The sequence below is a fragment of the Pygoscelis adeliae genome, unplaced genomic scaffold, assembly GCF_000699105.1.
Source record: "Pygoscelis adeliae isolate BGI_AS28 unplaced genomic scaffold, ASM69910v1 Scaffold4, whole genome shotgun sequence".
Classification (NCBI taxonomy): Eukaryota; Metazoa; Chordata; class Aves; order Sphenisciformes; family Spheniscidae; genus Pygoscelis; species Pygoscelis adeliae.
The window spans coordinates 10,221,574-10,238,420 of record NW_008824986.1 but is presented as its reverse complement, the minus strand read 5'-3'; the positions used below and the strand labels follow the sequence as shown (position 1 = coordinate 10,238,420).

The following is a 16,847-nucleotide window of genomic DNA, read 5'->3' as shown; positions in this document are numbered from 1 at the left end:
GCCTCCACAGCCGCCCCGCAGCCCGGCCTGCCGGCGGCGCGGACGCGCGTGGGGCTCCGCGGCCCCGTTCGGAGGCCGAGAGTGACTCCTGGTGGTACGGCCGGCCGGAGGGGGAGAGCTGGACTCCATCGGAGTCCTGGAAGGGTCCCCCCAGTGAGAAGTAGCCCTGAAGATGTAGTACATCACAGATACACGCCATCCGCCCCTGTACCCGCTGGTGGGATTCGGCAAAAAATCCCACTCCTTAATTTTCTTCCATTTTTCCAGCATTTCTTTTGGGAAGAGGCATTTGACAGAACACAAGCTGGGCAAAATACTGCCGGACTGAAGGTGGCCATGGGTCCTCTGCAGCATTCGAAGACACATCTGCTTGGCTTCACTTGAGAGATGGCCTTTAGAAGCAATATCTGCTCTAACAATAACATTTTCCATCCATCCCAGCTGAACTGCGCACAGCACGTAGGCTTCTTCCGAGAGCGAGCATAATTAGTGAACAAGGAAACTACATGACAGCTAAAAGGAAGATTTAGAACTCATTACAAAATAGAGCCCAAATATTAATTTTGAACATATGCAAGCAGACAACACAGATGTCATCAGGAATGAATCTGAGGCTTCAGCATCTAAATTTCATCCACCCGGCTGGACGGCTGAGCACGCTGCCGCGGATGGCAAGCGGGAACGAGTAAGGGCACGTGCACGCTGGAAAGGGATTGGAAAGGGAGGCTTTAGCTGTGTAACTCAGCAGTGCTGCCCCGCTGATGCACGGCCCAAGATAACAAATAAATGTCGAGGAAGACTATCAGTATTTGATGTAATAAAGAAGAAAGGAGGCAAGTAAACAGAAGTAATGGGAGAAAATTTCACAGGGGAGCAGCCCCCGCCAATGTAGCAAGGACTGATCTCGAACGAAAGTGGCTCTGTACTCAGTACGTATAAAATGAGGCAGAAGTGGCTGGTATGAGTGGACTGCACCAGGAAGAAGGGCTTGATGATGTGAAGGGGCTTTTGCATCAAGCTCCTCCATCCCACTCAGTATTTGCTTTTCTTATTGTGTATTGAGACTGGTAGCAATAAAACACTTGCAAACTCCTTTTCCAGAACTTTGGGAATCAAGTTTGAAAATGTTTTCTTATGGTTTCCCAGCTGAATATTTCAGTAATAAAGCTTGCAGCGTAATTGAATCCATTCCCATGGCAGCCTTGCACAGTGCAGACTTGGTCTCCAAGAACCAAGCAGAAGGTTGCTTTCTGTCTGCTTCTGCAGCTCGGTCCAAACCCAGCATTTTCTACCTCTCATCCTCCGTGCTTTCCAACAGATGAGTTGGCTGTGGAGCATTACCAGCATGCGTGAAAGCCTCTTGCCGAAGCATAAACCTGTTTTCCACAGATAGTATTTTCAGCAACGTTGTTTAAATGTAAAGGCTCGCCATAGGTCCCTGCTCTGGTGACAGTGCAGATGATCTTTGCCAGAAGGGGAAAAGACAGAAATCCCTTTCAAGCTTTAAAGAGCTGGGCATGAGAGTTTAGTTATCGTGGACAGAAAATTCATTCAGTTAAATTCTGAGCTGATTCAATTTGTGTTTTTGTCTCGGATGTCAGTGCCTTTGCTACCCGCTGACTAGAAGCCTTCCTTATGGAGATGGAAATTCTGCGGGTAGGAAAAAAGCTAACGATCCCCATGATCCTTCTGAAATTATACTGGGGTCCAAGTCATTAAAACATTTAGATGTAGCAGTGCTAAGCCCTGTGGATAGACACAATTTCCTTCACTTCCAGTACACAGGATTTGGCTGCTCAGTTACAATCTGTTTTCTGTGTAGCCCTTCTAATGCTTCACTATCTACTCTAGCTTGTTGTCATTTGAGTCATATGCACCATAGTTGCTAATAATTTCAGAAGCGTCCTTTTCATGATGACCTACAACTCTGCGCTGTTGTGAGCACCTGGGCATTCCCAGTTACTTATGGTTTTATCCTTCTGCTTCTCCTGCCAGGCAAGGAACACAGGTAAGGGACTTGCCCAAGGCCAAGCAGAGAGTCAGAGCGTCCCAGTCGCAGGCTGATGTCCCAGCTACCTGGCTGTGCTGGGTACCGTGTACTCACAGGGACATCCTGGCTCCACCAAAGGTCTCCAACAGCACAAAATGAAGACCAGTTTCAGAAGCCACACTCCAGTTTCAGGGGAAATCCTAAAATTCACAGAATCTAAATAACAGTGAGCAGAAGCATTTTTAACAAGTATTTCATACCCAGGGAACAGGGAAGAAGCATGTCTCTGTAATACGATCAATGTGTTCCAGGTCAGAGAGTATCTGAATCAAGGAGACCTGATACCCTAAACAAGTGAAGCATTGCTGTGCAGAGAGGGTTGTAATGAGGAGTGTAGTTCTTAGTACATTTGGCACGCGATGGGATTTGCACCAAACATAAGAATCCTTCTTTTATTTCACAGGTTATTTGCTGCACACATGCAACAGCTTTGTGTTTCGGCTCCCCACTTTGCTTGCTGCCTCCTTCCCTGCCTTGGCAGAGGGTATGACTGCTGAGCTACGGGCTGCCCGAGACTGGGTGCAATGGAAACAGTTGATGGATAAAATAAATAGACCATGAAATACATATGCAAACCCTCCTCTCACTTCAATGCGCTAATCACTTTGTCAGCCATGTTTGCATCTGAATCGGCTTAAAATAAGCCAAGAGTTAGTTGTCCATCATTCACAAAAACCGAGGCAGCTGTGGACATGCCCAAAAACAGCACGCTACATTGGATAAGCAGAAATGCAGTACCCACGCAGTTCAGGTGCCCTAGGGTAGGGCAGCAGTCAGCGTGGCTAATTACTACTGCAAATTGGGGCAAAAGAGCCTAGATCCTTCTGCTTGAAACACCAACTTGTTTTTTAGGGGAAGCATTAGAGAAAATCTAACTGACGAACCTTCAGCCTACCTTTTCTTGGTCGGAGTTTCAGGCTGGATGCAGGCTTATCACACCATGAGCACATGTGTCTCTGCTGCTAATGAGAGGTTTCAGTTCACAACCCTATCAACATTTCATATTACTCAATAAATACACATTCTTCCCACCTCTGCTTGACATGTGACACTGTCCATGAATACTTGGCCGCTGGAGTGACTGTGCTGAGGTTCGTTTCTGTTCCCTCACTAGTGTTTATTAGCTCTCGCTCTCCAGCACGGGCTCATGCACTTGTGATTATCCAGAATTTATATGCTACCTTGCAGCTACATCATTTGTTTGCCTGACAGCACTCCGTTTAATTTCCAGTAACCTAGAAATGGGCTCATTTCAAGCTATACTGTTACCTAACAAATGGAAATTAAGCCACAGGTTGGCTTTTCCCTTATTTGTGTCAAATAAAACACGCCAGCGTTCCTTTTCTTCCTTTGTCTTGAGGCTGTAACACCTCATCCCCTTTCACTGAAAGCCCTAGGTATCCATTAATTGTTCCTCAGTTTAGCTGCTATCCACAAGGGTTAGGTCATGCTCAATGTACTTCCAGCCAAGGCGTAAGATAGAGCTGTCCCCTCTGCAGGTGTCCATACCACCCATTCAGCCAAAGGGTAGGTAACGCTGCGCAGTGCAGCCTTCCTCTCCTCTTACCCCAGAAAAGGCAGCGAGCAATGGGAATGCAAAGGCAGGTCTCCTTAATGCAGTGCAAAGCCCTGGCCCATTTATTTTCTATGTGATCTCCACATACTTCACAGGAGACGATTCGGTATGTTAAAATGCTTAGAGGGCCTATAAAATAAAGCAGTTATTGTTGTAGCAAGTCGTGTTCTTTACCTTTCGGCATGCCAAGATTAGGAAAGCAATCAGAGTGCCAAAACGCTGAAAATTTTGCTGTATGTTGCTAAATACCATACTTAAAGATTTTGTCTGGTATGAAATAACATAAGTTTTGGCAGTCTTTTACCAGGCACCCTGGAACACAGTAGAACGGACATAGCAGAGTATATATATGCAGATTTTCCTTACAATGGCTACAGTGCTGCCAGTGCATTCCTGAAACGTGGAAATACATGGAAGCCAGTGTCAGCGATGAAGAAAAGCTTGCTGTGCCTAACGTACCAGAAAAGCTATTCAAGAACTCATCCTTACGTAAAAGTAACTCCAAAGAAGCTGCCAAGATCAGTGTCAGCCCAGCTTCGCAGCTACACAGTTATCTATCTAGCTTGCACACGTTGGCTTCACCTTGTACACCTGGACACAAAGCCCAAGTTGTTATAAGTGAATGGTTTCAGTTCATCACCTCATTTGTGCATTCAGGCCTTTGACCCTGTGGCCCCACAGACGTCACGGCCTGCACCAGAAACCTGTGCAGAACTGAAATGATTTGGATGCAAATTGTATGAGAGAACATCTCAATTTCTAGCCACGGACACGTTCCCTCAGAGAAGAATCTTTTTCATTGCTTAAAGACAAGGATAATGCAAACCCTCTGAAGACGTCAGCCCAACCTCTGAGAGCACTCTGGTTCTGTACAGCAAATCCTGTACCACAGCTTCCATATTGGTATCCTCTGGTCAGTCTTTGAAACACCTTATTATTACACTGAAGGTGTGGGGCAGTCTGCTCACAGCACTGTTTATTGCACACCGTATTTGCTCTCCTGAGACTCACACCGGAGACCTGTGTGGTGGGACACGCACTTCTTAACTCATGTATAACCAGCTGTCCTGTAGACAGCAATGGCAGGATTAAAAACCCAAACATCTGAAAGCTCCTTTTTAAAATTGTTTTGAAAAATAGAAAGTAAAAAAAGCTGAGAGTCTCCTGTCGCTATAGGTGTCAAATACCCCAAATCCTATGATACAATCAAGGCAGCTGGCCATTTCTGGTTTTCAGAAATGGTGCTGCCACATTGGCTTTGAAATCGAGAGGGTGAGCCCATAATGCAAAGTTATTTCAACCTGATGCTCTCGATAACGATTTGAAGAAATATTCTCCTGGCAGGATACAAAGCATGTAATTACATGCTTCATCATTGCTGGCCCTGTCTGGAAGAGCAGCTGCCATAATTCTGTTAGTGTTTCTGATATAATCCAACAGCTCTTCAAAAAAACTGTAGCTCCCAGAAATTCTTCATTTTAGACCACAGAATTATACTGAAGTTCAAGAACAGAATATTAATTCCGTATCTTTTAAGCCTTCCAAAAAAATTAACATTCAAAAAACAGCCTACAGAGAGCAATGCAGTTGACTATTTCTGCTCCTTAAGGACCGTTAAATGAACATACTTTCTTATAAATAACAAGTTGGTCACCAAGAGGGAAGTCAAGGAGTAAGGGAACATTATCCTTCCCTCTGAATTTTCTGCGTTCATTCAGTTGTGTCATGATTTTCATGTCTGGTAGTTCTCACTGTTTAATTTATATAAACATGATTATAGAAGTATCTACTTCAAGAAAGTACTGCAATGCTGAAAGGGCAAAGGCTTTTTGTCTTGAGAACCTATTTACCCTACACTCTAGCAGAGTCCCATGTGTAGAAACTCCCCTAGATCTGACATCTCTAATCAATACTTATTTCATTAACTTCACTTGGTCTCCTCTTTCAGATATTTCATCCTGACGGTTCACTTACCTGATATACTCCATAAAAATCCAGGGTAAAATGCTCCAAGCTCTTTCAGTAGTACAAGCCCCATAACAAATACAATGGCCTCTCCCAGTAAATGCCTCAAAAAGAGAATCCCTAAATGCAGTTTGCTTGGCAATAGCAGGTATCGGGACTCGGGTATCAGATGTCTGAGCTGCACCAGACACAGATGTTGGTGGAGGTTAGGGCTTATGTACTAAAAGCCATCCTCCATCTTCCTGGCACAAAAGGTCAGTACAGAGAGAGAGGCTACGATGATCCACGCAACCCAGCTCACAACTACCAGTTCCAAGTAGTTCATCTATCACTGGAGTTGCACACACTACCACTGAAAACACCTGACTGAGATGAGATCTAGCTTGTAACTGATCTTGAGGTTTAATTGCTTAGGAAGAAAGGGAGAGACTTCATTTCAAGGCCCTGGATCCCTCTGGAGGACACTGGCTAACACCTCCCTTCCCTTTCCAGACTTTCCAGGCATCTCATTGAGTTTGGCATCTGGTTCATGACGCCAGGTGCAAAGCCCGCTGGCACTGAGAGAATTTCATCCCTCAGCATGTTGTGGATCAAGAAGGGAACATAAACCTTTTCTGTTCTGCCTATGTTTTGTGCAAAACTATACCCAGATCCAGAAAGGTATGCCAGCTCTGCAGCATCATCCAACCTAAACTTGGTACTGCAGGAAAAACCTGTGGGCTCAACTCCTGTTGAGATCCATGGAAGACGTTAGTTTTACTACCAACAAACCTCATATTTGACAGTGAAATCACACACACAGTCTTCGGATAGCAAAACAATAGGAGTAGAACATATTTCAAATGCTGCATTTATTCTCCTGTAGTCTGGCATCGCAGCGGAAACCAAGAGTCACACAACTGTGTAGTCATGAAGATACCAGCCTTCACAAACTACCATGAAGCACTCCCCAAACTACAAGCAAAGACTCACTCCTCCTAACTCACTGCTTCTTCCTCTGCCTCTTTTTTTAAGAGGTTTTTCACTGAAAAGCATCAACATTTAGAGATCATACCTTCATGAAGAACCATCTGGCAAGATGAACTGCCCCAAATCAAGGACATTCTTTGACGTGTCATTTCCAAATCCTACTAGTCAGTAAAAAGCCATTGTTTAAGTCAGTATTAGAGCTGCTACCTAGACTCCATTATTCAAAAAATACCAGGTTTCCAACAGAGCAGCTTTTAAATAGTAAGCCTTTGGTTATTATTGCCATAAAATAAATCTCCTAAAACTCGTTCTACAAGCATTTTTCTACTCTCCAGTGATACTTGGAAGTGCTTGGGCTGTCAAAGAATATGCAAACTACAGATCAGATGCAGAAATTAGGTTCAAGCAACAACTCATGTGCTCATTTGAGACTAAAGAGGGACCACTACAAATTTAGGAATCAAAACCTTTCCACTTGTGAAGGCCACTCCATTTTTCCACTCCCCACCCTTCTTCCCTGTAAAGACACCTATCTGCAGACTCTTTCTTTTCAGCTTTTTTGAGCATGTTACTAGAAAACTTTTATATAGACCTGACAAGCAGATAGGCACGTGAATTCTGCCCCAGAACAACACAGAGACGTGAAGATGACTGCCTGTGGACAAAAGCCAGACCCTTGTCCATGGGAAAAACACATTCCTGTCCCAAACTCCTTCAGACAACCAGCATTTAAGGCTCCTGACACCTTTTGGCAGCAGGATGACGTTTTAGTAGTGACGTTAGTTTGTGTATCTCCACCTTATGACTGGATCCTGTAATGCCAAAGGTAAATCTGCTATCATGCTATCTCTGAAGGCTTGCTGCCTATGGAGCTATGTATAGCCCAGAAGTGGTAGGGAAATGCTTTAAGTGGAAGCCCTCAATAACCCATGACCTTGGGCAAATAATCAGGTAGGCTGGAAGACAAGGCTGGTTCTCAGCCTTCCCCCACCACTAAGAAGCCTCCCCGGTAGAAAATTTATTCATATGGGAGAAAATAATTACAAGAAGAAATACAGTAGTTGTCCACAACATTCAAAAAACAGCAACATGATAGCAAGAGAAAATAGTGAATTCCTATCATTGCTTCCAAATGCCTTGCTAAAAATACTAATTGAAAGTGGTGGATCATACAACTTGCATGACATACATACATGATTTCTAAAATTTCTGTGTAACCATTTTAGAAAGCTTATTTTTAGCTTTACAAATGATATAAAAATATTACCTAGGGAACAAAATCTAATAATAATCAGTCCTATGAAGAGGAGAAAACAATACTTGCCCTGAACCTTACATATCTTATGGAGTGTGAATCTATAGTTAAATTCCTCCTAATTGATTAAAAGAAAATCCATGACAGCCACGAATTTATTTTCATTCCATGATTAAATACATATCATGCCTTCATTAGCAAAAAATACAGATGGGAATAAAACAGATGCCCTAAACACATCCTGCCAGAGTACTTGCCAATTAAAATTTGCTTGTATTAACTCTACCTGATGCCAAATTGGCTACAAAAACGTCATAGTCTTTTTATTGAGGTTGTTATCAGTAGTGTACTTTGAATCCTTTGTAGTACTCCATCAAAAAAATACTCTGTGTGAATTACCACATACATTTTATAGCACTCCTGTTGGCCACTGGAAGCCTGCTGGGCAGATGCAGTACATCGTACTACAATAGTTACCCAAATGATAACAAGACCGTGGTTTTGGCACTCAAGTTGGGAACCCAAGCCTGACCAAATATGCAAAGAGCTATTCACTGGGACTAAACTTTCTCACCACCACTGATAGACCATTCTTCCAATGGAACCAGTATACCCCATTTTGCAGAAAGATGTAGAATTTAGGATTCCTACCTCGAAGACATCACCAGATGGATCACAGAGGGAGGACTCACCACTGTGCAAATAATGCTTTATTTCCTATCCTGGGAAAGGACTAGAAGTATTTCTTGACCCTTAAAGATCTCCTGAACCCTGGGAACTAGGAGAAGTCTGGAAACTAGGAGAAGCAATTCTCTGATAAGCAAACATGACCTTGCCTGTGCAACAAAACCTGATTGCCTAATAGAGTCTCCCCGATGTTTGTAAGAACAAGTTTATTGTCACCTGCAAATGTGTTTGTCAAGGCATAAAGAAATATCATTTTCCTACCTTTCAAGCAATAGTAGTGTTCTGAAAATATAAAACAACAGAAGAAATAAAGGCAAAGAAATTAAGCAAAAGGAGCACACACAGAAGTTTAAAAAAAATTTTAAAAAAAGGAAAAAGGAATGGATAGTTATGCTTTGAATTCTTCTGGATTTATGCAGCTAAAATCTGTCCTGAGAAATTCACTGGAAAAGATACAGTCATTGTTGGCTCTTAAGACATTACTCTATAGCAAATTAATAATGAAAGAGGCTTATGTCCCATGCTAGTGAGATTGTAACATCACACCTTTATATATTTATGGGATCAGTGGAAATAACTGATGAAGCATGCACACAGTCATACAAGTGAGATTTTCAAAAACACTCAAGAGCCTCCCGCTGTGGGAAAAGAGTTGAGCTACTGCAGTGGAGACAGAACTACGCTGAGTCTGAGAACCTCTGAAAGCCTGAATTTAAAGCACTAACTGGTCCCTTTTTGCAAGTGCTACAGCTTTTACATCCATTTCCCTCCTTAACAGCTACATTCATGTTCACGTAAGAAAAAAATAAAAGATCCAGCACTTACATTGCAAAAGCTTGTTCCCTATTACACCACACAATGGAGAAATTAGATTTTTGCTTCGTAGAATACTTTTACCTCTATTGCTCACTGATTACCAATACAGAAATTAAATACCAGATAATCTTTATGTTCCAAACGCAAATATCATTCAGTTATAGTAGTCTGCATATTCAGAATGCCTTATTTCTCTCTCATGTACAAACTTGCAGCTTCCCTAAAACAAGTGAGGTTGTAGCAAGGACAAAGTTTACGGGCAAGTTATGCAAATCTGAAATGTTTCTAGGGCAATGTTTTATAGTCCCTTAGAGTTCTATACATAGTATTTTACTGTGTACTCAAAGAGCATTTATTTACCCATGTGTCTGAGGTTTTCTGTCAGGTTTAAAGTTCAGACTTTTCTCAACTAATCTAATTTGTCCAAGATGGATGGCTTCACTTTTTTCCTTTGGAAAACCAATGCTGTTACACTGTTTCCAATTCTTCCTCCAAAGCAAAACTTCGGTGTTGGCAGCTCCTCCAGAATTTCAAATCCTGCCAGACAGAAATTAAAATGCTTTTATTAGAAGGAAGTAATTTCATTCTCTACTTGGATAACCCTTTGCAACCCATTCTTTATTTGCCTGGAAAACTTGCAAGTCAGTTACTCTGTGGGTTTATAGGACTGTATTGTTACACTGCACCACTGCTTTATACAGCTGAAACCTTTCCATGGATAATAAAAATCTTAGCTGGCTGACTCACACAAATTAATGGCAGAAAAGATGATAACTTGCCAGTAAGTTTCGTTCCCCAGAAGGGATGGTTGTTTTAGATCCACACTGAGTTTCAAGCCTCAGGCATGAGATTCAAGAGCTAACCGGCATGTAAAAAACACCCTTTCCAGTGGATCAGAAAGGTCGCTGAGGAGGTGACATAAAAGGTCACAGTCACAGACCTGCCAGTTCCCCTAAATATGGGTAACAATGTTACCCCAATTTCAAAGCAATCAGATGGGTGAACTGATCTGGTAATAAAGGACCAAAAGAGAAGTATCACCCGGGTATAGAACCCCAGCCTTTCCCAGTGTAACTAGACTGAAATCGTCTTCCTCCAAAGTGTAACAAAATCTGTCCTCCCTTGGCACATTGGCACTGGCAAACGCAGACGCTGTAATTCCTGAGGAAAACAGAGGGAAGACAGGCTGAAGCACTTACTGTTCGCTTTACCTTGTCTAATCCTGATCTGAGAAAGTCAATATGCTAACACAGACGTTAAAATTTACTCATCGCATCCTTGAACAACCGTAAGTTGGCAGATGGTTCTGTTCAACTGCTTACCTTCTCTGAACTCATTCAACAGCTCCTCCTTGGTCCAGTTGCAAGACGTTATGAGGAAAAAGCCCTCTGGTTTCAATACACTGCAGAGCGATCTCACGTACTCCTTCCTCTTTCCCACCGCGTTATCAGGATTAAGGCTTATGGCATCAAAAGTCCCCTTGTCAATACAAATCTCAAATCCTGATAACTCAGCTGATGGAGCCAGGAAGTCTTCTACCTAAACCAGAAGTCTACAACTGTGAAAACAATCTTCTACTCGGGAGCTCCTGAATCTTTAGTGCAAACCAATACTTCAAAATAAAAAGCCTCAAACCTGACAATAGGTGTGCTTAGGAAAGGGTTACTCACAGGCTTATCACACTTATAATGCCATGTCAGCTTCTTTCTTCTCTACGTATTATGTGATGAGCTATTTGCTGTAAAGCCCGTGTATATACCTATCCATCTAAAGCTCCAACTAACATACTTGAAGTTCATTCTTTAAATCATTATTTGTACTTTGATCCCTCGTTTCCTAGATGCTGCATGCTGGGCACTGTACAAATACAGAAGAATAGACAGCGCCTGCCACAAAGAGATTACAATTGACATACAAGAATAGAGACATCATACAGGTACAGAGCTGAAGGATAAAACAGCATAGCAGAGAGCGAGCTCAGAATGAAAGGCAGTCACAGAATCACAGGATGGCTGAGGTTGGAAGGGACCTCTGGAGGTCATCTGGTCCTACCCCCTGCTCCAGCAAGGCCTCTCAAACTTCCTGCTGCACAGCTACTGGCAGAGATTCTGTCACTTAAGGATTTCACCCTCTATCTCAAATCCAAAATTCAGAATGTAGCAGCTAAAATACAGAACTCGCCAAATGGTGAACCGCTATTCTGCTCCCTGATAGAAGCAGTGAAATCTTACTGGCCCTAATGACTGTTACAAACAGAAAAAAGATAAGACCAAAAATCTTCTTGTAAATACAGATTTATTTGGTTACAGTTCTCTCACAAATGAACGTCAAAAGACATCATTAATATAGTACACTGAGTACATCTGAATATCAATTAGGTCATTTAAACTTGGGTTCAATTGCTTTCTATTTCCTCAATAAGCTTTCTCTCAAAACTTACCTTTAATTTAATGTTAGACATCCCTTCTTTCTCTCTTACTTTTTCTGAAAGTTGTATTGCAGAAGGAGAGTAATCAATCCCAGTGAGATTCATGTAGCCAGACTTTGCCTAGACAGAAGCAGAGAATCTTAATCAGTGTGCTAGCAATTTTTTTATCCAACAAGTGTATTCCCTATCTATAATCCATTTCATCTCTCCTCCTCTTAAATGACAGAAAAAACCCACCTTTTACTCATTTTTATTCCTGTTACCATTACAAGAGCTAAATTGCTGGGGGAATGAGCTGAAATAACTGCATTCTGCCTAATACCTCATCAAAAGAACTGTTGACTGAAAGCTGGTTTACGTCAACAAGTGGAACACTGAGCAGAACTGTGAAAAGTAACACCCTGGAGGGGCACAGGCTCTCTTATCTGCACCAAAAGTAACCTAGAAACAAGGAATTTTCAGTGATGAGAACATGTGCCAATGTCAGATGCTTCAAAATACGAAAACCTCTCTGACACTTACATAACATTTGAGATTGAGCAATTATTTGGTTTATAACCCAAATTGTAAGAGCCAAATATGCAACACATTTTATTAGTACAGAAATCCACTGCAAAACCTTACATTTTTCTAATTATTCATGCTAATGTCTATTTGAACGCAATTATTTGCATGCTACAAGGTCTTTGTATCAGCAATTTTCAGGCAGGTTATGCACCACATACAGAGATTTTCTGTTAATCTAACTTTGGAGCAGATAACGATAACCCAGTTCAGTGAACTCGGGCAGTGAGATCCTAGCAACCCTTTCGCAAAGCAGGCGGGCACCTTGCACCAGCTGGAGTTGGGCATGTGGGAGGGGGGCAGTGACACATTTTCACTCTGAGGTAGAAGCTGAAGCGACCAGATCTGGGTATCACGTGTGTCAGTTGGTCTGGCTAGATCCAAACCTAACAGGAAGAGCTATGACCTTACGGCCAGCTGCAGGCAGTAACAGCAGAGAGAGGGAGGAGGCTTGCGTTTGTTTTGGTTTTGAACAATACATGGACTTCAACTAGCATTAAGCAATCAGCTACGTATCTACTTGTTCCAAAGGCTGATACCTCAACAGCGAGGAAAACCACAACGAGAATTTTCTAAAACAGTCCTTCCTCCAGTCCTTCAGCCCATGTGAGCTCAGTACTAGCCAGCTGCTCTTAATTGAGGACTAATTTCAGCTGAACACAAAGACCATGTTGTTTGCATTTGATGAAGAACAGCATATTGCTCAGGCTTCTGCCCACGTTCCTCCCCAGAGCAAACCAAGCTTCCTGAGATGCCTGTGCTGAAGGCTTGGGGGTGGAAGAGTAGTTCCCACAACAGCTCCTCTGTTTGGAAAAGAAGAGCTTGAGTCATTTCAGGGAGTTCCCATTCACTCCTATAGTCTCTGTGGCAGAGAAGGAAAGTTTAAGGATAAACAACATTAAATGTTGCTAAACCTGTATGGCCTGACTACGTATGGCCAGGAAGGGATCATTCACTCAAGTGCCAAACATGACCGCGCTGCATCCTGCAACTGGACTCCTGTCCTGAAGGTGGTATTTACAAGCACTCTTCTGCTGCTCCTTCAGATTTTCTTTAATCTTCAGATTAAATAGCAGAAGGTAGTTTGCAATGTTATCAGCACTGCACCGTGTTTGGGTTTCTGGTGCTGCCAGGTAGATACCCGCACTTGTGTGGTGAATACCCTTCACTTCACAGAAGTTTTTGAATACTGTTGGCTCCCACAACACTCAGAAAAAAAGGAGAAGGTCAGAGCTCCATGTGGCAGCAACATTTCCTTAGAAGAGCAGGAATTTTTGGAAGGCAAAAGAATTAGGTCATCAATGCAGCCTACCAGATTCCTGAAGTTAGCAGGGGTAGGACCATGATCTACTGCACACATAAAACCAGCAAGGGGTCCCACTTATGTATGTGACACCCTCAAAGCAAGCAGAAAGAAGAGAGGAAGCCTCTAGCGGCATTTTTCTTGGAGCTTACAGACAGGCGGATCCCTGCAGTGTGCGTGTACAAGACATTTAGCAGCATGCTGGATGTTTTGCCTTCTAGCTGGGTAGCGGGGCCAGTTTACACAGGATACAGCAATCTTTCTTGTTGTCACTTTATTTATTACCTGCTTTTCAGATGGCTATTCTGCCTCCTTTTTGTGCAATATTCCCTGCTGGAACTGATAATGACTCACTTAGACCTAGCTGCATTTAAGAGTAATGTTCTTACTATACTGTTGTTTACTGCTAATGGCATGCCAGGGCCCAGTATTCCCAATGAGCTGTACTCTATGGTACCTCTTCCTGTTCTGATGACGGTCTGATACCTACCCTCAGCAGCTACCTTTTACAGAAGTGCTACTAATGTCCTACATGACTGAAGTCTGACTGCTCTTTTCAGTATTGCCATTCCCATCACATTATCAAGTCCAACTCCAGTGGCAGATCTGTTCTACAGTAGATGATGTGCTTGCCAAAAGAATCCTAACTTGATTTTCAAAGCCTAGCAGCTAACACAAAAAAATTTCTTTTACATCAAGCAAGCAAGATCGTGAATTATTTAGAACCAATAAACAATGTAATTTTTGAAGTCACTTTTCAAATGGGAACTGGACTGAAAATTTCCTATTGAAGCAACCACAGTACTTTAAGGTGCTTAATGTAAGGGGGGAGGGTGCTCTTATGGCAGTTTAATAGTTTTTAAAAGCTAACAGGCTGTCCTTTTCCCATTGCAGAATGAAAATCAATTTCAGATTTCTAAGTGGTGCCAGTACAAAATTGAAGTCTTATAAGTAAGATTTTTCTGCTGGATGTTTCAACAATGATAGAGCTAGCTAGCATTGCATTTAACAATCATCATTATTAGGCTTCAAAATTAATTTATCTTAATGAGATGAGCAATTTCTACTTTTGATGATATGACTTCTCCTGTGATACAGAGAAGCAGCCAGTCTCCGTAAAGGCTTTAAACTCTTCTAAAATCAAAGTCCATGTTAAAAAAAATTCCATTACAAATCTGACTTTGACTTCCAGCCCTTCCAATTTCTGCAGTAACTAATGGAGCCAATGGAGAACATAGAACAACAGAAACTGCGACAGTATGACAGCTCCTTTCTTTACCAACTCTCCTGTATTCAATCGAAACCAGGAAAAAAATAACCGCAGCTCCTAAACACCTTGTATCACTGTATAACAACAACATTGTAGCACTTCAGAACATATCTGGTAAGGGGTTTCCACCCTGACAGAAATGGATACTTCTTAAAAAGAAGTGTTAACAACTTTTCAAGTAATTTACATAAAAACCTTGGGTTTAACCACTTTTTACATCGATAACGAGTATTATTATCAGAACTGAGTACGGAATGGAGAAAGGGTCTGGTTTTGCACATGAGAGTACTTTGTGTATTACTCAATTCCCTTACCTGTGGATGTTTTACACAGCAATGGGAATAAAAGCATTTTTAAATATAGGAAAACAGGAAGGTAAAGTTAAAATAAGGGATATTCAGGCTGACTGATTTAAAGAAACACCGTAAATTTCAAAATCTGAACTACCGACAAGCTGGGCAGTACCAAGAAACTAGAAGTTTGAGCATGTCTAGCAAAAAAGTAGGTATTTCCATTTGGTAGAACACCACACGTATTCTGTTGCTAGGTCTGCACTTTTAAAACCCCCTAACAGCACTGCTGGTTCAAGGAGTTACATACCTAAAAGCCCCTAACAGCACTGCTGGTTCAAGGAGTTACATACCTAAGTCTGGCAGCCTGGCAAGTGCCTGGCAGCCACTTGCAATTATGCCTTGTCTTTGTGACAGGATGTTCTTTAAGGCTTATCACCAGCACCGAGTTATATCATATATTCACTTATACTCTTAAACCAAATGAAAATATAAAACCTGATGCACAGTAACCAGTGTTCTGTTGGTGGGAAAAAAACACAATATAAGTTTTAATTTAGGCTGCTTGCTTTTTGTCTCCCACCTAAGTTACAGCTTTCCATGATTACTACTGTCACTTGTGAGAACCGTATTTAAACTGCTCCGTTCGGAGCACTGATTCTGTACCAAAAGCATAAACTTTGCAATATACCAACCAATTCAACCAGTAAAACACCGTTTCCCGTTCCAATGTCAAGCACAGAGCTGTCAAGGGGAACCTTTTGTTTTTCCAACCATCTGATTATACGAACCATGCTTTCTTCTCCAAACCTATTAAAAACAAGGGATCAGCTAATCAAGATAGCAAAGACATACAAAAGGCACAGCAAATTTACTTCATCACTCCCTCTCTCCAGCTTTTGCAAAGCATCTTATACTGAAGCACTTGGGTAACAACTGACATAGCTCATATTGCATGTTTGCGTTGTTGAAGTTAAAATGAATCACACGGCCTTAAAACTCACAGAAACACCAACTCTGGGAGGTGAAGCCCTCCATATATTAAAAAAGGAGACAGCACTGTCAACTTGCCTAGTTATACCTGAGCTCAGGGATAAAAATGAACATTTATTAGTAACGTACACCATAACTACCACCTCACTTGCTGTGTAATGACAGTTGTCCAAGTGCAACTTGGAAATTTGCTTTGCAAAATTGGGTAAGAGAAGAACTGGTGGCTTCAGGATTAAAATTCCCCATCACTTTGCCAACATCCAGAACTATTCCATCACCCACCAAATCGCTTGCTGTTTTTGCAGTGTCTACTTTAAAAACGAAATAATAGAAACACTCTGGTGGAGTTACTTTATTTACCAAATTTCACCAGCATCTCCAATGTCTTGAAAAGTTTGCAGTTCTCTTTCATACGCAGCATCCCAGCTAGAGGGAGGGGGAAAGGAGAGGATATTGCAATTAACGCTGGAAAAGATTTAGATTAAAGAGTGAGGGGAAGAAAGGGCGGGAAGGCAGCAGCCGCGTCGCGGTGCCACTTTATGTCCCCTGTGTCATGTAGATTGACGAACTGCTCGGGAACGCGCTGTCCGCCAGGCACCGAGCTGGAGACGCCCCGAGGGGGAAGGCTGAGGGTTAACAGACGAGAGTATCTGGGGCACGGCACGGGCCTCTCGCTCCCCG

General features: G+C 42.3%; 1 protein-coding gene across 1 annotated transcript in view; it reads right to left on the bottom strand.

The window, feature by feature from the left end:
- Positions 1-8,896: 8,896 nt before the first annotated feature.
- METTL10 (methyltransferase like 10) overlaps positions 8,897-16,847 on the bottom strand; it is a 10,201-nt gene continuing 2,250 nt past the window's right edge. The window contains exons 2-6 of the mRNA XM_009326021.1: positions 16,527-16,592; positions 15,869-15,983; positions 11,759-11,866; positions 10,641-10,857; positions 8,897-9,855 (exon numbers count right to left, since the gene is read on the bottom strand). Of these exons, the coding sequence (XP_009324296.1) occupies positions 9,728-9,855; positions 10,641-10,857; positions 11,759-11,866; positions 15,869-15,983; positions 16,527-16,592 (634 nt within the window). The 3' untranslated portion in view covers positions 8,897-9,727. The remainder of the gene's footprint in view (positions 9,856-10,640; positions 10,858-11,758; positions 11,867-15,868; positions 15,984-16,526; positions 16,593-16,847) is intronic.